The following is a 19842-nucleotide window of genomic DNA, read 5'->3' as shown; positions in this document are numbered from 1 at the left end:
TTGTTTTAGTTCTCGAGACTGAATCGGTATAGCTGTCAGCGAGAGTACAATGCCAACACCAAAGCAAGGATTTGCATATGCAAGGTAACTGACCTGGTAGATCGGATGCGACACGCCCATGCTGTCGTGCACCTAGATCCCTTATCACCGTTACCTGCGGAGCTATCTCACTTGAGCTTAATCAGGACCTCCAAACAGTTGAGCTTCCTCAGACGGCTCTCGTCCTCCTCGTCGCCTTCGGCCACCACATCATCTATGGTGCCAACAGTGCCCGTCTTGATCTCCACCTCGCAGTCCCCCTCCTGCTCAAACCAGCCTGCAAGGGAAAGCGTCTTCTCGATTGCTTTTCCAGTACCCAGAAGTGTCACCACACCACCGTCGCTTGCACCGCCAGCAGTCCGCTTAAGACCCTCGACACGCGCGTGCAGCGACGTGTGCTTTGGTGCCGCGTCAGTCTTCTTTAGCGAGGCATCGAGCTGCTTGCGGACGCGCTTGACAGCTGCCATGAAAGGCGTTTTAGAAGACACGTAGATAATCCGGGATTTGGATGATGCTGGAGCCTGGCGCCTGGTTAGGGGGCGCTTTTCGACACGGGCGCCTGCAGAAGTGTTAGTGCCGTTATCCGTGGCACATTGTGGGAGTTTATACCTTTTGAGATCGCCGGTAGCTTGGTGTGTGTGCCATGGACCTGCTTAGGGGCGTTGTTAACCTCATTTGAGGCCATCGTGCTAATTTGTTGTGAGGTATGATTGCCTGAAGGCGAGTGGTAGGCAGATGAGTGAGTCTTGATCAGAACTTAGGACACAGTAAGGCTAGCGGCCCACAGAGATTTAGGTTCTAGTTATTCAAGATCCCCGCTGATTCTGGCTGTTTTTTTGTATATTCGGTCAAGTTTTGGTATGTTTGATTGGGATGAATAGTTGACGATAGTTGAAGAGTAGAAAATCTTATGGATGAAAGTTTCTTGAGATACGTTCACCCCACTACCCGCGATGGTGTATATAGGAAGGTTCAAAGCCATAAACAACAAAACATAAATTCCTGGATTCAAAATAGTTCAATTCATTAAACATTGTCCCAATCTATAACGCATTCCATTTCCTCACTCTTATTCCTCACTCCCAAGACGATTCAAAATGGGAGGTAACTTATATCACCGCCACGTGTGGCGCAGCTATCTGCACCCTTAACTCCTTAGCGTAGCAACGACCCGCGACAGAAAGACGTCACTTCCAGGCGCAAAGCTCACCTGGACTCAGTCCCCTTGGGGCCATTCCTCAAAATCCAACTTGTCCAGAGCTCAACATCACTTCACTATACAACACCAGCTTGATGGCTGCCTACACTATTGAATATCCAGGACTCACCAGCTAGGCACCCGCTCATCATGTCCATTGCAATCTGGCCTCCCGTCTCTCCCGATCAGCTCAGGCTTAAAGCCTCGGAAAGCCAGGTACTTCGAAACCCTCTCGATTTGCGCAAAGCGAAGGAATTGAAACACTGGACACTATGCTGATCTACTTTGACAAGGCGCGCGAGTTAGATTGGATCGTCAAGGAAACGCTCGAGCTCTGTCGCGATCTTAAACATGGCCTTGAGGATTGTTATGCGCTCCTCGCGCCCATCGATCCCGGCAGCACTCTCGTCATGAGCACGCCGCGCAACGAGAAAGTAAAGGGAACGCTCACGCGTGTTGGCACTCGAATCGTCAAAGGCGTAAGGATATCCATTGAACCCCGTGCTTCCGTCGCAAGCTGCGCCAGCCTCTCGTTTCAAGCTGACGCCTTTTGATCGCAGGCAATACATCTTCAGCTTCGAACAATACCCCCACAGACGCTATCGCTATCGCAAAACGAGGTCATTCATATACAGGGTCTTGATGCTTTGCATAACCATCTCAACCAATCCATCGACCTACTCGCCATAACCTTGTCCAGGCCACAGGACGCCCGCTCTCTCGCCTCTACTCTAAGCATTCTCGCCGACTCTATCAACGACTCTTCAATTCTTCTCAAAGGCCCTCCCTTGACGGATTCAGATCCTGCTTGGCAGATGTGCTCATGTCCGTCGCACCAGTTTAACCCTTCGATCGGACCGAACCTCAGCTTCTACCTCGGATTACAAGAAAGTAGTATAATTCTCTGGCTACGTGCCCTCGAACCCGTCCATGCCCCTGTCCATTTTGGCACGAAACTTGGTTTAGCATTCGGAACTGTCCGTCGTTTGGAGCATGACGAGATGGACACCATATTCCGCTACAACACGCAGGGGTCTGGTGTTGGTGACTCGAAGCGGGGCAGCGCCCGCCATACCCCGGAGCCAGGATCGTCGGCTGCTGGCGTGGATAGCAATGATGTTCAGGAAGTCTATGTCCGGGAAAAGGTGCGCGTCGAAAGTGCAGATCCGAGCCTCATATCCATCCAGTCCAAGCTTAACTACCTCAGTCACATGCTTGGTCAAGCACGAAGGAACATCGCAGAGGTCCTGAGCGTAGACTCCTAGCAAAGAGGGAAAAGGCCATGTGAGCGGCTTTGCATGTAAATTGATTGGATACCCCGGCGTTGTAGTGGAAGCGACTATTATTGGTTATAATTTCTTAGATTCGCTTTACTCAGGTAATATTCATGGACCTTTGGTTTATCACATTCTTGGCCCTCAAATCTGGAGGTGATTCTAGTTTCATTGAGTTTGTAGAAACAAATAATACATTTGTACATGTAATCCGTGATCCACGTTTCCTCACTCCTTGGCTAAACCTGTAAGAACCCCAATTCAAAAGAAATCAACTATGCAGTGAAACTTCTCGGACATAACCTATGTCCAGTCCAATGACCCATGCTTCATCAACCAGAGACCCATATAAGACATCGCCAACAGGACCGTTTCCAAGCCTTTATCGGACAGGAGACCAAGGCATGGGAACAAGAATCTTGGACTTCATGCTCTGGATGAGAGGCACTGTCTTGTGGACAGTGTCGCTCCATCCCTCAACCTGCCAGCTCTGCTCGCGACGGTTGCGGCGCTCCTCCAAATTGGCAAACTGCCATAGGTGGTGGACAGTGTTGAGGTCGCCAATCTGAACGAACCAAGCACCAACACCTTCCATAACCTCACGCCGAGCCTTGAGTCCTCGTCGCCAGTGTGTCTCCCACTCAAGCAAGTTGCCAGGGTGCAATGTGTATGAGCGTAGTTCAAAGATGCCACCCAGCGATCGTGGAGGGGTTGTTGGCCAGAAGGAGAACTCTTGCATGAGGGAGATCTTCTTGCTGGTAATTAAGCCCTTGAGCTTGCTGTCGAACTCGGAAAACTCAGGGTGGTGTGTCATGTTGTATCGAGACTGGTGGTAACCCTCGTACTTTTGGTACTCCCAAATATGGACTTTCTATGGTTAGCGACCGGAAAGCTGTGCGAAATTGACTTGTACTTACCAAAGGTATCGCAATCGCCGACCTCTGTCCTCCAGCTTCCGACCAGATTCACCTTGTTCTCTGGGGCATTCGCCATCTTGGGATACCACTTGCCGACGAGCGCGACATATTCGTCAACCTTGTCGTGCTTGACTTCGTGTTGAACAATTGAGTGGACGTACTTGCCACGGGCAAGGACCTGGCTGAAGCTTGCTTCAAGCTGGGCATCGAGCTCGCGACCCTCCTTGGTGCCGTAAATGAGATTCGTCAAAGGGCCCGCCTTACGGGATGGCTCGGGTTCTTTAGCCTCTTCGGTTTGTCCTGCATGGTCATTCTGTGAGCTTTCGTCCGACTTGGCGAACGGAACGTTAGCAGGCTGCGGATGGGAGGGCAACGAACTGGCTTCTCGCTTCTTCTGTGCTTCTACCAAGTGCTCACGAAATTCTTTCTGCTTCTTGCTAAACTTGTCGACCTCTGCGTGTGTAGGGTTGACATCTCCAATGGAAGGGGTGCGACCGCCAAGGACAGCAGTTGAGCTCAGAGCTCGCACGCCGGTGCGCGGAGTGACAGTAGCGGCGCGTGCGAACTGGCGACTGAACATTTTCGGAGGTGTGATAAAGAGGTATTGAGGAGTAAAAGTGCAAAGTCTCTTTTAAGCTGATGAGGCGCAATGTGTATCTAATAAAAGCTGACACAAGGCGCGGGGGGGAATGCGGGCGATCTTTCAGGGAGTAACAACGTCGGAGATCAACGTTGGAGTCGTGCGTGAGAGACAGGGGGAGATGCTGAAACAAGGAAATACACCGAGGATTTAGACGAGGTATGTAGTAATAGAGCGGAAGCAGAAGGTCAGATGCGGCACAATTGGTGGCAACCAAAACAAAGGCTGGTCGTTTGGTGCGGGCAGAGCACAGCAGAAGCGGGAAGGCAGGCGTTTAAGCGCAAAGGTGGTATCAGAGGCAGTTCTGGGTTGAGATTGCCCTGGTAAAGGTAAGGAGGGCGTAGCAGGTGGACGATTGGGCGGCCGAGAGTTGGAGGGACGGAACGGCTTTTCGGTTGCACGCCCAGGAATGTATAATTGACTTCACCCCGCACTTTTTGGGTGAGTTTTTTTTCGGTTGTTTTGTTTATGACGAGTACAGATTCTGAACAATGGCAGAATAGGCTGATTTAATTGAGAGATATAAGGGGACAAGACGTAAAGGTTCAGCAGTACGTACACTACCTTCTTAAAGCTGGAGCTCTAGGAGCTATCTGATGATGTCACTCCACCGGGCATCACGTGTAAAAGCTTAGCGCGCCATAAGAATGCGGGGTTCGGTTGGGCTTGCTGTTCCTCAGCTCTGACAAGAGTACGTATTTTCTGACTCAGCCAGTCTCAAACCAGAAATATGAAGCCTCAGAATTGAGGCATACAGAAAATCATCCGGGCTCGGCTTCGGCAGAACCCGCTCGGAGCTTTGCTGGGTCTGTCGTTCGGAAAAAGGCTCGTTCTGTAGCAATCTCAATCTCAAAGCACCCGTTGCCGACGTCCAAGTCCATCAAACCGAACCTGCCTCCCGCGATACTCACGAAATCCGTCATCATGTCTTGGCTCGGTGTTCAACCCCTCAAGAAGTTCAACGCTCCCTTCTGTACGTTCAATTGCGATCCTCCCGACTGCGCCATCGCGAATCTGTCCCGCTGACTCTTCCCTACAGTGAAGCCTTACTGGCCTTTCTTCGCCGCCGGTACGTCTAATTGCACAGCTCGCCCGACGAATTCGCGCTCCCCCCGAGCTTTTCCCCGCGCTCCCGATTTCGATTGATACATCGATGAGATATGGACAGCAATTAACTCGGATACAGGTGTTGTCATTGCCTACGGTGTCAACTCCGCCCAGAACGCCATGATGAACTGTACGATCCCTATAAAATGAGTTGCCCAGAACTACGATTGACCAGATATAACAGCCGCCGAGTTCAAGAACGACCCCCGCAACCCTAACGCCAAAACTGGTGGCCACTAAGATATTGGGAATGGGAAAATGGATTTCGTCCAAGCCGGCAAGCATAATCGATCCGCTCGAACGCGAGGTTAGGGCCCACGAGATGGAACTGTATCATAGAATCGCAAAAGGGGCTTAATTGACCTATACAACGATCTGTACGACTTACCCACGGGTGCAGTCGGCAGCAACGAATACGCTCAAAAGATCCGGATGTTCGAACGTGCTGGGAATCAGGAATCAGGAATCAGGAATCAGTCTGGCTATGTGACATGTAAAAAACCCCTTGACTCACTCTGAAATCTACCATCATGCTCCGTGGTTTATTTCTATTTTTGTTCAAGGAAGATAAACTATGGCCCAATACTCACCGCGACATACTGGCGATTACGCTCTTGTGGATGTAGCGGTCCATCATCATGGCCACATGATTCATTTTGTTTCCATTTTATGATTCAATGAGTGACAATGCAATACCACTTTCTACTTCATATTGGGATATGTTGATTAGCCTTATATAATAAAGTTTAACCAATTTGAACGTCATGCATAGTGCATACAGTGACATCAGTGGGCGTGAATGTGAAATTATGAATGCATAGTAGGCAATACGTTTTCATCAATATGACATCCTATGTATAGAACAGGATACACCCTTGATCAAGGGTTTTCAGAGCAAAGCATTGTTTTGGTGGGGATGAAGCATGATATGTTGAAGCAACGGCCCGACGCCCTTAGGAAGACCTCTTCTGACAAATCATTGTTATCGCTACGTGCACTCACTCCACGTCGTCGACTCATACGGCGAAACAACCTCTTACAATACCGATTTAAGTCCGCCTCACTCACCAGAACTCCGTCTTTTCCCCCTTAGATGCGTTTGCTCGTTGGCATATTTTCTGCCGCTAGACCGATTACTACCGCAACTTCAACCAGAAGAGTCTCATCTTTCAGATTTCCGTCCTCTTTGTTCAGAGTTTGCTTATCTACAATGACTGCCACACCAACAACCAAGGCCAACGGCAATGGAGGAAAGAAGGAGGTTAAGATTCTTATGCTTCACGGTAAGTTCAATATGCATACATAAAGGCTGCAGATCTGCATGCATGTCAATCGTCATACCTCAGACTAGCCCATAACATCTCAAAACTCACTCACTGACATTCACCAGGCTTCACACAGTCCGGCGAACTCTTCCGTGCCAAGACTCGCGCACTAGAGAAAACCATCGTCAAGCTTCTTAACCCTATCTCACTTCTCCCCGTCTTTCTCTATGCTACGGGTCCCAGTCGGCTTAGCCCGGAAGACATTCCCGGCTATCAACCTCCTGAGGAGCCGCAGGCCGAGGACTACCAGCCTGACACCTGGGCTTGGTGGCGCAAGGATGAAACTTCTGGGAACTACCGTCTGCTAGACGAGGGAATGGCTACCGTCGCACAGGCTATTCGTGACTCGGAAGGCATCGATGCGGTGTGCGGCTTCAGTCAAGGTGCTGCCATGGCTGCTCTCGTTGCAGCAGCCATGGAGCCGGAGCGGGCTGTACCAGAGGGCAAGGAGGGAAACTGGGCGAGGGGGTTGAGGGAGGCAAACTCTGGAAACCCTCTCAAGTTCGCTGTGTGTTACTCGGGCTTCTGGGCAACTCCTGACTCACTACAGTTTTGCTTTGAGCCCAAGATCAAGACCCCCACGCTGCATTTCGTAGGCAGTCTTGACACAGTAGTTGATGAAAACCGAAGTCGCGCACTTTCAGATCGTTGCGAGAACCCTCTCGTGCTTATCCACCCTGGAGGCCATCACGTACCTGTGAACAAACAATGGGCAGCACCACTGGCTGGTTTTATTAAGGAGCATGGTCAAGACAAAGAGCCCAAGGCGGAGCTGTAATTACGGACTGTTTAGATGGTACATATAGACTGCAAATAGATAGACTCAAGTAGACTGAATGTCATGTCATATATCCTCATCCTGGGGACTATCTAACCTGTATAATACAGAATACCCATACCGTCATGATGATAAACCGCTCTATCCATTACTCCGAACTCTTATTTGGCAGGCTGAATCCGCGCCATCATCTCCTCCTTGGTGATGAGATGATCAATTCTCTCGAGCAGGCCCAGAAGGCTCTTCATGTTGTGACTCCATTCGTTGAGAACATCGTCAGCATCTCGAGGCTTAGCAAAGTTGACGATTCGTGCGGGTCGATCAATCTTGGCATAAACGGTCTTGGAAGTCACAAGCTCGCTGATGTACTTCTCAGTCTCGTCCTCGGTCAAATCCAGTAGTTGCGTAAGACGGCTCATCTGGATGCGAGTGTAGTACTTAGCAACGACTCGCACGTTGTGCTCGATCACTCGCTTTCGGAAATCTTGCCATCGCTTATGTGCCTTGTCATCTGAAGACTGGCCAGGCTGCACGTCAAAGACGTCGGTACTGCAGAGGTGAGGTCCAAATCTCTTAGAAATCTCGGGCCATCGCATCAACTCGTGCACAGTAAAAAGTCGCAGAAGTTCGGCTTCCGCCGGGACTTCTGAGTTACGCGTGTCTTTGTGAATTCGGTGAAGGAGATCGTGCTGCTCATTGTCATAGGGAGCTAGGATGACGAAGTAGATGATACGCTGAAGGACCTGTGATGGATATTAGTAAGCCTGCTTGGTGCTAGAAGTGATAAACATACAGGGCGAAGCTTGGCTGGATCCTCCTCAACAGCTTCTGTGTCCAAAACCTGGCGGTAGTGCTTGCAGACATCGAGGTACTTCTCCTCGTGCTTGGCAAGAATGATTTGCTGCTCATAGTATCGCAGCTTGAGGTCGGTTGTGTCGTCTTCCTTCTCCTCGGGTACCTCCTCGCCGCGGGCGATCTTCTTCTCTCGCTCCTTTTGCTCCTTCTCGATTTGCTCGGCTGTCTTCTTAGGCTTGCGAGAAAGGTATCGGGTGCTAATCTTGCGACCAAGAATGGCGGCCTGTGTCCAATCTTCGCTCTCAATGCATAGCTCAACCTGGGCCAGAATAAACTCAGTCTTCTCCCTTCGGTCCATGGATCCAAAAGTCTCGACTTGTAGCTCGCAAAGAATCTCGGTGGCGGACTTGAGGTCACCCTGCTTCTTCTTGATATCAGAAAGAATCTTGGTGACACGAGCTCGCTCGACTTCAACAAAGATCTTGCCCTCTGTGACTGTTCGTAGGGTTTCGATGACGGAGAGCTTGGTCTGAAGGTCGGGTGTGTCGTCGAGGAAGCCCATGACGGTCTGAACCATCTTGGTGATGGCTTGCTTAAGCTGGCTGTGCTTCTTGGACATGACCAAGGTCTGGTCGTTCAAGAGACTCCAGTCGCCTGCATTTTTGCATAGTGTAACGATTGCAATCAGCACTCGTGATGTTGATGCAAGATCGGAGGCCTGCTCCTGGATTAGCGGAGAAGAGGATCGAGAGCGCAAGAGCGTACTTGTCGGGTTTGCTTTTCGAGAGCAGCAAGCTTCTCAATGGCGCCTTGAAGGTTGTTTGACTGTATGAAATGTCAGTCGGAGCTCGTCTTGGCAATTTGAAGCTCAAACACCCACCGCAGCCAGCTTCTCAGCTTCAGGGAGCTGCTGATCAACCTCCTTCGAGAAGTCCTTCTCGGGCTTCAAAACTCCGTCAGACATGGTGGCTTTATTCGCGTTCTGCGTCCCTCAAGATATGTAATTGTTGGTACTGCTGGTGTTGAGGGAGTCGGGTTTGGGAATTGGAGATATGTGGTGTTGATGCTAATGGGTCAAATATCGTGGGGCGTGTTTGGTTCAGGTAGTCCAAGCTGGTCGATTCAGTGACGAGGCTCACGCAAGAGGCTCCTGCCTGCCTTTCCTAGGTCCCCACTAAGCCGAGCAACGCCAGAGCTGGAATTTAGTGGGACCGATTCCGGAACCTTCGTCATTCAATTCCACGGTCACATGACCGTCACTTACAACCTCAACTACCTGGGCAAGATGAAGGACGTTTTGCTTCTCTATAGAGACGAATACCAGACTATATGACTGACACCAAAGTTTAATCTTGAGACAAGATCAGTGTTATGTGATAGTGGTACAATGCCGAATGAAGCAATGTCTTGACTGTAATGATTGATCGCAGATACAGGGTAAGTGAAGCTCCCTCGAACAGTGTGTGTTGAAAGTACAAAATCACACATTTGATGTCGTTTCGAGATGCCATTGTTACTGCGGTAACACTAGACCATGGTTCTTAATGAGGTTGTAGCAGTACTAAAGACGAGTTGCATGAAGGGTTTCCTGGCTCATTTGATAGGCTTCGTATTAACTATCTCCTATGTGAGCAGCAAGTGGAACTTAAGTTGTTAGAGGAGTAAAGCCGACCGTAACCTGTCGTCGAGAAGCATGATACAGTTTCTCTAGACGTTGGACGGACGTGTTCTGAGCCATTAAGAAGCCACAACTAAAATTAGTAACTTCGAAACAAAGACAGTTCAAAAAGCAAGTTTGATTTAGCTAGCGGATATCTAAGGTGAAGAGCAGCAGGTTTTGTCGATCACATATCGCATATGATGTTTCAGAGCTAGCAAAGGATAATCAAACACATCTCTAAGAGAGGAAGCTAAAACTAATTTACTACGCAAGGTAGCCGTGTAACTAGGTAGCAATGAAAAATATGTTCCTTTGGAAACTCCGCACAGAAATGTGTATAGATATAGATCTTTTCAACATCTGTGAGAAAAACCATCAGTCGCTCACATAATAAGTACGTTAATGGGGTGACACTAATGCTACAAAGAAAAACAATTTAGTCGATGGTAATGGCTTCAACCTGAAAGCGCAAGTTCTTCGTTCTTATGCCAGTAATTTGATCGAAAAGTCTTGCCGAATGAATGCACGGCATGGGCCGAACATTAGAAAACGAGAATCTTAGTCTACCTAATATAATCAAAAAAGTTACTGGAAACGAAACAAAACGTGTATTGGTAAACATGACATCAATTCTATGTCACATAGTTTTATGGGATCTACAATCCGTCAGGATTAGAAATGATTCTACTTGCACCATAGGAATGAATTCTGTTATAGTGCAACATTAATATTTGAATCAACTGCGTTCAGTTCTTGCTGAATCTAGTGATAATCTATTTCATACTACAAGATGTTAGGATAGCGAGTCGTGATACCTAATCCATGTTATCTTGCTCTATACCATAGGGCTCCAAAACATACTTAGTAGTTAAATCTTAAATATCTTGAAACAGCCACAATAACAAGAGCTCTGGTTGATGATGTAGAGCCAGACAATCTAGCATGAGATTTAGCAATTGGTATTATGAATTGTATTTCCATGAAAGAGTTTACAAAGCCAGTAAAAAAGAGAAATCAAAAGAGCTCAGAGGTATTATGATAATAGTTGTCTTAAGAAGATATCACTTTAAAGATTACTTCCAAAGTGTTCGAATACAACTCAAGACTGCCCGAGTCACGGTCTTACAACTTGCCTATATAAACATAAACCGACAAGATTGATACTATGTTCATTGAGAGCCTTACCAGGTCTACAGATAAGGTTCCAAGACTTGTAGAGTCGCATGAGGCTGCACAAGTATAGGTCAGGCTTGCCAGAATGACTGACGTTAATTAAAAACACAGTGTTGTCCAATCAGCAAGGCTTATAGACACAGCTAGACTTGCATGGACAGCTAGGCTTGTAGCTCAGATTCCAAGATTCTGGTGTGACGCATTCTACAGACCTGCAAACTGATTAGCCTCGGATCAATAAGATGTTGGGATGTGTCTGTACCCAGCTACCTGAGATTTCATACTGTCGCTATTTCTCCAACTAAGCCCTCAACTTCCACTAAGTAAGTCACTTTATAGTAATAATCTACTAGTATAATAATTTGGCAGTGCTTTTCATCTCCAAAGAGAGCAGCAGCTTTAACAGAATAACCCCTTTGATGCAATAATAAAGAATAACGATATAAAATTCAGTAAGGCCACAAGGCCGCATAATAAATAAGGTTCAACTGGATAATAAAATTGCAGTAAAAATCGCAATAACGTAGTCTTCATCCTCAACTGATAAGACCCCTATATGAAAAGATAAATAAGCAATTAAGTAAGTTATCTAAGCCTAAGTAAATGAAGTACTAAGCTAACCTCAATTATAGCCAAGATGTCTAACATGTATTGCCGCACCATCCGACCTGATGACCTTAGCCCCCTGAGGCGCCAGTACGAGCAGGTCTTCCAGTACCGCCATGACGACTTCATCGACGCAATAATCTACTAGTATAACCCTTAGCAGAGCTACCAGGGGCGCTATCTAAATGATCTGCAGAACTATCTATCCACCTAATCATAGGTAAAGGGCTAGTTATTGTTAGTATTAACTAAATTATCTTGTTAATGCTGCTTGATGTAATGTTACGCCGAAATTGCGCCTAGACTAAGTATTGCACTGCTTCTATAAACCAGTTAATAATTCTGTAAAGATCAGAGACTTGCCTAGGTACCGACAAAGTTTAACATCAACTTATTCCATCTTATCTATTAATCAACACCACTTCAATTCCAGTCAATGTCCTAAAGAACGATACCGATTGACAATACCAATGGTAACAAGATGCATTTGTCTCAAGATGGACAGCCGGTTTATGGACTGGTGAAGACAGTGTTGCAGTCATCAGCTGGAACTGCACTTAAGTGGCTACTCGGCCTCCTTGTGGTTATACGATTAGCCACGCGGGCTTTAAGGTCATGGCGACGGCGGCGACTTGCGCGAGCAAACTTCTGCGAGCCCATCACACGTGTACCGCAACGCGATCCAATCCTGGGGATCGACATATTGCAGGCGGAGCTCGAAAAGGTGGAAAGGCAAACCTATCTTGAGTCCTTCCGCGAACGCTACGATAGATACGGACGCACCTGGGCATACAAGACGCTGAACAAGTTGACTATCAACACCATCGAGCCTGAGAACATCGAATATGTTTTGAAAACTGGCTACCACTGCTTCGACCTAGGGCAAAATCGAATGGACGTTATAGAGCCTAGCATTGAGGCAGGGTTGCTAACACTCAATGGCGCTACTTGGCACAACGCCCGGACGATGACACAGCCGGGATTCAATCGCAAGATCATGCACAGAGTCCCCTTTGAAACGTACTTCCAGAACTTCATCAGGCACATTCCAGAGGATGTCACTACACCGGTCGACCTGGCGCCGCTATTCGGCCGGTTTACCCTCGACAGCAGTTGGGACCTCATCTTCGGGAAGGCCATCGACGCTCTCGGCTTTCCAACCGGATCGCAACAGGCCGTTGAAGTCGAGGACGCACTATCCTGCATACTGGCTCGCACTTATGACTGCATGACGCGTGGTCACATGGCCGTCTGGTGGCCTCGCAAGGGTCATCGTGATGGACTTAAGAAGATGCATGACATGATTGACAGGGAGATATCCGATGCGTTGAATCGCAATGCTTCCAGTTCGACAGAGGACCCCCAGTGCATGATCGACCTCTTCACATCGGCCCAAGCGCAAGAGAAGTTCAACTCGGAGCACAGTGGCGGGACAGAGACACTGAAGCGCATGATCCGGGTCCAGTTGTCACATATTGTGCTGGCTGGGCGCGACACAACGGCAATTCTATTGAGCAATCTGTTCTTGGAGCTTTCGAAAAATCCAAGAGTGTGGCAAAAGCTGGTCGACGAGGTTGCTCCTCTCGAGGGGCAAATACCCATCGTATCCAAACTGGGGAGCTTCCAGTACTTGAGGCACTGCATCAATGAGGCATTGCGCCTATACCCGCCTGCACCTTTGAACAACCGCCGTGCCACCAAAGACGTCGTTCTTCCTCGTGGTGGAGGCCCTCAAGGCGATAGCCCTATACTAGTCAGAGAAGGAGACGAGGTGACTTTCCACCTTCACACGCTCAACCGGCGCGAAGAATACTTTGGCCCCGACGTGGATGAGTTTGTGCCTGAACGTTGGGAGCACATCAACCCGGATTGGTCATTCGTTCCGTTTAGTGCCGGTCGGCGGACTTGTATAGGACGTCAATTTGCTCTGGACGAGGCCTCTTACGTTACGGTGCGGCTCTTGCAAACCTTTGAAGAGGTTAATCAGCATGGGAACAAACCATGGGTCGAAGAATTAAGGATTCTGGCTTCTAACAGTAACGGTACTGTAGTTACGATGAAAAGAAAAGCAATTATATAGAGATACGTAGCGTAACTAAAAGTATTATAGAGGTATATGGCTTGCTAATTAGCTTTATTCGATTTATAGCTAGTGATATCAGTGGCTGTATACTAAAATGATCACTCTTTGGCTCTAAAGAGATGGGATGATATCGAGATCATTTGATACCTTATACCTTGATTATATTGTAAACGGAAAAGTCAATAACGGGAAAGCAACGTCATCAATAAATACACTGGTTTAAGTTCTGGCGTTAAGCTTTTAGTGATCGGCAACCTCACTGTTGCGCATTTAAGCCTCATTAGCTCATCGCAACCCACTCATATGCATCATTAAGATGATCCCTACGCAGATCACAATCAGAAAAGATTAGGAATGGTCAGTTTTACCCGAGAGCTTACTGATGTAATTACCACTTTAACTCTACGTAGTTTACCATCCATGACTACCTATTTTATCCCTTCTGTAGTTGGAACTTGCCTCTGAATATTTTATCATCCGTTTGGCACCATTACCTCAGTGCAGCATTAACAGAGATCGATCATGACTGTGGCATCCAGTCTTTCCTACAAGCTACCGGACGAGCCAGTCTTCCACCGTTTGATTGAGAACAGCAAATCAATCACGAGGGTTGTCGTCAACGACCCAACATGTAACGTTCAAGCGGATTGTTCCAAGTTGTTACGGGACGTTGTGGCTTTTCGCAAGCAACTCTACGAAGCACTCCCTAGCGACCTATTCGACAAAGATGGAATCATTGGTGCATCTTCGCCATATATCGTAATTGTATCACCGGCTAACTATGAGTTTATTGTTGCTTCATTTGCGATCCTCTCAGTTGGAGGGGCCATAGTCCCTATTTGTAAGAAACTTTACCCATCGTGAAATTAATACAGCTAACATGCGTCAAAGCACCTGGAGTTCTCCCGGAAGAAGCTATGCACTTTCTTGGAAATTCCCAATCATCCGTTTTGGTAACGACTAGTCAATATAGGGACCAAGGCACTGCCATCCACGAGTATGCCAAAAGCCAAGGTTACAATCTGAATCTCCTCCTGGCGTCGTTAGAGACATGGGATGCTCCACAAGAAACAAATGTGGAAATCGATCCAACCTTGATCATTGATTCATCTCGTCCGAGCCTTGTTGTCTACAGTTCCGGAACAACTGGGCGCCCCAAAGGTGTAGTGCAATCACGACCATATTTTGCCTTCGGCTATAGACCTACCTCACAAGATCTCGTCCTCACACTCGGTCCCGCACATTGGATTGGTGTACTAAGATCTACCATGTACTCAGCTCTTAGCGGCACGCCACAAGAGATGATCGAGCCCAACGAGGTAGTTATATGGGAGAGATTGAGAAAGGGAGGCGTAACAATACTCTGGGTGTCTATTCCTTTATGGTCTCGTTTGCAGCAACATTACTACGATGTGCTATCCCGGCTTCCTCAGGCTGACCTGGATTTATATCTTGAGGGGGCGAAGTCTGTGCAGCTTGCAAGCGTGGGTGGAGCTGCACCCATGCCCTCTTTGTTGAGATTCTGGCGACATACTATTGGGATCCCTCTCGAAGTAGCGTACGGATGCACCGAGTTGGGAGGGCCCACCACGAGGACTGATAGCTCTTGCGACCGGGAACTCAAGGTAGGTCATGATTGAAGTCTACTGATGTGTATTGAAGTCACTGCTGATCTATCTCATCTAGTTCAGTATCGGAAAGCCATCACCAGGTGTAGAATTGAAGCTCTCGGAAGGGAGCGAAGGTGAGATTCTCATGAAGAGTTCGCTATTGTTCTCTGGGTCCGTTGTCTCTGACTTTATGATTGGTACTTGCTTATTAATATTTCCAGTTATCTTGGTGATGAGGCCAAGACTAAAGAAAGTATGGCGGCGGACGGATTCTTCAAGACCGGCGACTACGCTCGGCGTGTTGGTGATGAATATGTCATGGAAGGCCGAGTGTCAACCGACTGTAAGTTTAGCCAGCCCTCTTCGAAAACAATGCCCGTTAACCAGCTAAAGTTATTCGATCTGGTCCTTTTAAAATCCCAATTGTTGAAGTAGAAACTCGCCTGTCTGAGGTATCTTTCGTCACTGAGGCTTGTATTGTCTCTATCCCTGACCGAGATGTGGGCAATCGTGTCGCAGCACTTGTTAGATTTCGCCCGGGCTTTGATGGTAATCTTGCGATTATACGCGATGCTCTCTCAGAGGATCTAGCCCTATACAACCTTCCCACAGCACTTCGAGTGTTGGCCCCAGGTGAAGTTATTCCAGCGACGGATGCAGGGAAGGTTGTTCGACAAAATGTTGTACAGCAGTATTTTACACCAACAGGTGACTATGAACTTGCACTAAGCGTGGAGGTATGGGATCTAAGTCAGAAACAACAGAAAGCTAAGGCATGGGATTGGAATGGAGTGCAACTAAGTCCGCAGGGGTTACAAATGTAAATTTTCACTTTGATTTTTATAGCTGTTACTCCTATGACTCTTGACACAGGGAAGCGAAAGGTAAAATTGCCTTTTCAGTTGTACCAACCACCAAATAGCTGTTGGTCTACTCCGTACAGTAAAGACGAATTAAGCGACTGGCCCGTGCGTCAATCGCCACTTGACCGTTGTTTATCAACTTTCGCGCTCCGCACCGACCAGTCGAATCAACAAAACAATTGACATTACCGATAAACTCTTCTACATAATCGCCTACCCGAAGCTTGACGCACCTTCTATATTCAATAAGGATAGGGATTGAACAAGGAGCTGCGCCGTAATCTTGGAACATTTTGTCACTGGTTGACCCCGCGACGATAACGACCCAAGACACCCCACGATCAATTTCATCATGGCTGCCAATCTCTCTACATACTCAGACTGCGTCTCATCACTACGCACATCTCTCAAGTTCCTTGAATCATCTGTTGAAACACTTGATAATGGCGTCTCCGACTTCCCACGGCTCGTCAATGTCCTCAAGACCGTCCGCGTAAGCATCCTCGTCTACATCATACCTCGAACTCTTGTGCTAACATATCCCAGCATTACGAACTCATTCCCCAACCCACACTCACAGCAGCCGAATCATCTCTCCGTGACGAAATAGGCCCTTATATCGCCCTGCTCCTCGCCCGCGCAGACTCCCAAATTGAACGCCAGGAACGCCGTATCGAGACACTAAAAGCCCGCGCGGAGCTGCAGCAGGGACGTCTATCACGCCCAGACGACAACTACGACGAATTCGGTGGCAAGTCTAAGAAGCAGAAAACCGGCAGTCGTAAGCTCACAACTGAAGAGAAGCTCCGTGCGAGAGCAGTTCGGCAGCGCAAAGAAGCTTTACGCTATGGTGTGGAACGACTGGAGCTTGAGGTGCTACAGAAGGAGAGAGAGCTCAGGAAGAGGCTGGAAGGACGATGAGTCAAACACATTGACCGATTCAAAAAGTAACCTCGGTCCAATTCATATTGGCAACAGTTGAACTTGACTTGTGCGGCTCAAGTGGAGGCGACGCATCATCACAAAAGTCGCATCGCATTGATCGACGCGCAATCCGGATGAGATCGGCGTCGAGCATGTGCCGGCTTCATCGACATTGTAAATGCCGATCCTGATAACGATAAGCTTTGGTAGCAATTTGCAGGCCGAGGCATCGTGTTCAGAGTTCAAGGCAAAGCCAAACGCAAAACACCAATGGCTGGTTGAATCAGCTTTAACACGAGTTGTACCTGTCTAGTCTCGGAAAGGCTAGTTCTGGGACTGTTATTGATACCCCGTTTTTCTTCTTTTCGACGAATCTGCCACGCGTTCCTGAGTAGAACCTTAACTCCTCAAGCGAAGGACCCAGTAGTCCCCGCCAGGTGCAGATCTTAAATTAGCCCAGATTTACAATATCACACAGCAAGAGTCGGTTCGCATTCCAATAATCTTCGTGTTTACTAGGTCGAGAGGGATGCTTTGATCCGTTCTCGTTGTAGCTAGCTCGCTTGGTACTGTTCATAACTGCACCTGACTGACCCATATCTTTGACCAAATACAACACCTTCTATACAAAGCTCAGCCCGCCTGCTGCTCTACATATGCAATGCATCGTGTTGTACTTTTGTCTTTGTGGGTTTGTTGACTCGACGTTGCCAGCGGCCATGTCGTTGCTTCGCCAGACGGGGGTTAAACAAGGGGCCGAGTCAAGTCTCGTGATTCTCGGGGTAATGGATAAAACAAACAATAATTGAGGAAAGTAGAAAAGAAGACATTCAAAGTGAGAAAGAACTGCCTGGTTGCAGGCGCCGTGGTCCGGTTTATAACACAAGGGGTTTTGTTCGTCCCAAATATACTCCATCCAACATATTTCCCATCCCAGTGCTGAAACCAAATCGCCGAGTCGTGACTCTAAAAACGTTAAAATGCGACAAACAATGAACGAGCAGCCCGTACGTGGGTCTGACGGTGTTCGATGGACGTAATATCGCGTCTCATCGAACGGGTATCCCAGGGAATCCATGCATGGATCGTTGCTCATAACAGGATGAGGTAGTTGCTGGGTGCAATACCCGTCTCGCCGCTCTCCTTGCGTGCTTGCCACCACCTTCCGCTGACATCTGACACCTCCAAAATCTCGTGCTTAGAGAAGGAAATCTCGTTGGCATCGTCGGGGTTGGCTTCGTAGCTGTAAATAGCCTTTGCCCGGTAAGGGTATTCGGTGGGTGGCACGACCTCAGTGTCGTTGCCTGGAGAGTGGCCAGGCTTGGATTGCGGTGGTTGTTGTTGCATACCGGAGTTGGTGTAGCTTTGAGGAATTGCAGAGCCGCGAGGTCCGGCGATACCACCGACAGGTGAGGGGTTCTCGAAGCCGTTGAGCTGGGCAGAAGTGTACATTTGAGGAGGCTGGACTGAATTGGAAGTCTCTGGACGGCCACCGTAGGCGTTCATGGTCGATCGGTGAATGGTGGTGGATTCTTTTGCGAGGGCGAATGAGTCAAGGAAAGCTCGAGGAGTTGAAGATGGGTTAGATCCGAAGTAGAAAGTCCAGATTACCTGCATATTGTTAGACGTGCGGTTGAACTCGGAATGAAGCAAAACCTACAATAACCATGGCTAGCAGAATAAAGCCAGCTGAGGCAGCCTCACGTGCGCCGCTGTTGGAGTAAAGAAGCTGGTTGATACTCGATGAGACCAAGACGATGCCCGCAGCGAGATAACCGGTAACAGCGACATGATAGGTATGGACTGCGTCGCTTCCGATCACAACAAAGACGCCTGTAATCAAGCAAAGGCAGTAAATGCAGCTCCACCAGACGAATGTGGGAAAAGGGTCGTTCTTAGCGAGGTCGTCATCGCCGTTTTGTTGTATCCTACCAATAATACAGGAAACAAAGGTGATAAACCAGGCAAGCTACAGTGGGTTAGTACAGCGTAGTAGTGAGGCGCAGGGAAGAGACGCACCGTGCTGATGGATAGCGTGGCCAGAGCAAAGGGGTCGCCAAGAATATTGCTCATCTGGATTCCCTTGCGTTGGCCGTACATTCTTGAGTTGTCCATTTTCTGAAGCGATGGAGAGCTGAGAGAGTACGATGGCATAAGAACGATATCAGCCCGAATGGCGATTTGAGGTTGGTCGCGAGAGGAGAGAGCGCTTCTTTTGTTGCAGCCGATTGGTTGTCAGACAGACGTGATATTGTAGAGACTCGATTGCTACCGGAGCATTCGGCGGAAGTAATGCTATGGGTGAAAGGGAAGAAAGAGGCTGTGCTTGGAGTCGATTCGTTGTGGTGCGATGTAAAGCGAAGCAGTGTCGATCTTCTGTAATGAATTCGGCAGTCGCAAGACGCAGCAGATGGTCGCGATAAGTCGAGTAAAGTAAGCCGATAGAGAAATACGGTAGTAGTAATAATAGAATCAAGTTAAGGAATAGAAAAATGAGTGGAATGATCCAAGCCCGCGGACAAGATAAAAAACAAAAAAGAATTATCTGTTGGTTAGGCGGTTGGGATCAGTGGGAGGGAAGAAAAGAAGGAGAGGGCGGAAATGATTGAATTGAACTGAATGGAACGGTTTGAAATGGGAAGAGAATGAACAGATTGGATGGATGGGATGGGCGGGATGCGCTGTCTGCGGGTGGGAAGGGGGAAAATGGCACGCGGAGACAAGGGGGCAGCCCAGAATCCAGTCCAGTCCAGTCCAGTCCCAGTCTAGTCCAGTGAAAGACCAGGGCAGGGGGAGTAGATTCTCTTCCAACGGATACAGAGCACTCAAAGATGCTTGATAATGTAGTAC

The 19842-nt window shown here is 48.2% G+C and overlaps 11 protein-coding genes across 11 annotated transcripts, besides 1 other annotated feature; 7 read left to right on the top strand and 4 right to left on the bottom strand.

The window, feature by feature from the left end:
• Positions 1 to 167: 167 nt before the first annotated feature.
• Positions 168 to 724, bottom strand: FPSE_07963 (uncharacterized protein; the record flags this gene model as incomplete). The annotated part of the gene is made up of 2 exons (XM_009261081.1): positions 168 to 598; positions 649 to 724. The coding sequence occupies 2 exons, from the start codon at positions 722 to 724 to the stop codon at positions 168 to 170; spliced, it is 507 nt and encodes a 168-aa protein (XP_009259356.1).
• A 785-nt stretch (positions 725 to 1509) lies between these two features.
• Positions 1510 to 2502, top strand: FPSE_07964 (uncharacterized protein; the record flags this gene model as incomplete). Its single annotated transcript, XM_009261082.1, has 2 exons — positions 1510 to 1716; positions 1798 to 2502. The coding sequence occupies 2 exons, from the start codon at positions 1510 to 1512 to the stop codon at positions 2500 to 2502; spliced, it is 912 nt and encodes a 303-aa protein (XP_009259357.1).
• A 391-nt stretch (positions 2503 to 2893) lies between these two features.
• FPSE_07965 (uncharacterized protein) lies at positions 2894 to 4008 on the bottom strand (the record flags this gene model as incomplete). The annotated part of the gene is made up of 2 exons (XM_009261083.1): positions 2894 to 3378; positions 3429 to 4008. The coding sequence occupies 2 exons, from the start codon at positions 4006 to 4008 to the stop codon at positions 2894 to 2896; spliced, it is 1065 nt and encodes a 354-aa protein (XP_009259358.1).
• Positions 4009 to 4992: 984 nt separating this feature from the next.
• FPSE_07966 (uncharacterized protein) lies at positions 4993 to 5415 on the top strand (the record flags this gene model as incomplete). Its single annotated transcript, XM_009261084.1, has 4 exons — positions 4993 to 5041; positions 5108 to 5137; positions 5255 to 5305; positions 5360 to 5415. 4 exons carry the CDS (start codon positions 4993 to 4995, stop codon positions 5413 to 5415), a joined length of 186 nt encoding a protein of 61 aa, XP_009259359.1.
• Positions 5416 to 6385: 970 nt separating this feature from the next.
• On the top strand, positions 6386 to 7278 carry FPSE_07967 (uncharacterized protein; the record flags this gene model as incomplete). Its single annotated transcript, XM_009261085.1, has 2 exons — positions 6386 to 6458; positions 6566 to 7278. The coding sequence occupies 2 exons, from the start codon at positions 6386 to 6388 to the stop codon at positions 7276 to 7278; spliced, it is 786 nt and encodes a 261-aa protein (XP_009259360.1).
• A 161-nt stretch (positions 7279 to 7439) lies between these two features.
• Positions 7440 to 9037, bottom strand: FPSE_07968 (uncharacterized protein; the record flags this gene model as incomplete). The annotated part of the gene is made up of 4 exons (XM_009261086.1): positions 7440 to 8021; positions 8072 to 8791; positions 8839 to 8898; positions 8954 to 9037. The coding sequence occupies 4 exons, from the start codon at positions 9035 to 9037 to the stop codon at positions 7440 to 7442; spliced, it is 1446 nt and encodes a 481-aa protein (XP_009259361.1).
• Positions 9038 to 10991: 1954 nt separating this feature from the next.
• FPSE_07969 (uncharacterized protein) lies at positions 10992 to 11660 on the top strand (the record flags this gene model as incomplete). The annotated part of the gene is made up of 4 exons (XM_009261087.1): positions 10992 to 11000; positions 11117 to 11229; positions 11434 to 11486; positions 11539 to 11660. The coding sequence occupies 4 exons, from the start codon at positions 10992 to 10994 to the stop codon at positions 11658 to 11660; spliced, it is 297 nt and encodes a 98-aa protein (XP_009259362.1).
• Positions 11661 to 11993: 333 nt separating this feature from the next.
• Positions 11994 to 13592, top strand: FPSE_07970 (uncharacterized protein; the record flags this gene model as incomplete). Its single annotated transcript, XM_009261088.1, has 1 exon — positions 11994 to 13592. One exon carries the CDS (start codon positions 11994 to 11996, stop codon positions 13590 to 13592), a length of 1599 nt encoding a protein of 532 aa, XP_009259363.1.
• A 525-nt stretch (positions 13593 to 14117) lies between these two features.
• On the top strand, positions 14118 to 16029 carry FPSE_07971 (uncharacterized protein; the record flags this gene model as incomplete). The annotated part of the gene is made up of 5 exons (XM_009261089.1): positions 14118 to 14436; positions 14487 to 15220; positions 15282 to 15376; positions 15427 to 15548; positions 15599 to 16029. 5 exons carry the CDS (start codon positions 14118 to 14120, stop codon positions 16027 to 16029), a joined length of 1701 nt encoding a protein of 566 aa, XP_009259364.1.
• Positions 16030 to 16420: 391 nt separating this feature from the next.
• FPSE_07972 (uncharacterized protein) lies at positions 16421 to 16989 on the top strand (the record flags this gene model as incomplete). Its single annotated transcript, XM_009261090.1, has 2 exons — positions 16421 to 16561; positions 16615 to 16989. 2 exons carry the CDS (start codon positions 16421 to 16423, stop codon positions 16987 to 16989), a joined length of 516 nt encoding a protein of 171 aa, XP_009259365.1.
• A 1095-nt stretch (positions 16990 to 18084) lies between these two features.
• On the bottom strand, positions 18085 to 19107 carry FPSE_07973 (uncharacterized protein; the record flags this gene model as incomplete). Its single annotated transcript, XM_009261091.1, has 3 exons — positions 18085 to 18603; positions 18653 to 18961; positions 19012 to 19107. 3 exons carry the CDS (start codon positions 19105 to 19107, stop codon positions 18085 to 18087), a joined length of 924 nt encoding a protein of 307 aa, XP_009259366.1.
• A 623-nt stretch (positions 19108 to 19730) lies between these two features.
• Positions 19731 to 19767: a microsatellite.
• Positions 19768 to 19842: the final 75 nt, after the last annotated feature.

Source organism: Fusarium pseudograminearum, chromosome 4 (genome assembly GCF_000303195.2).
Source record: "Fusarium pseudograminearum CS3096 chromosome 4, whole genome shotgun sequence".
Classification (NCBI taxonomy): domain Eukaryota; kingdom Fungi; phylum Ascomycota; class Sordariomycetes; order Hypocreales; family Nectriaceae; genus Fusarium; species Fusarium pseudograminearum.
This window is presented reverse-complemented; position numbering and strand designations above follow the sequence as displayed.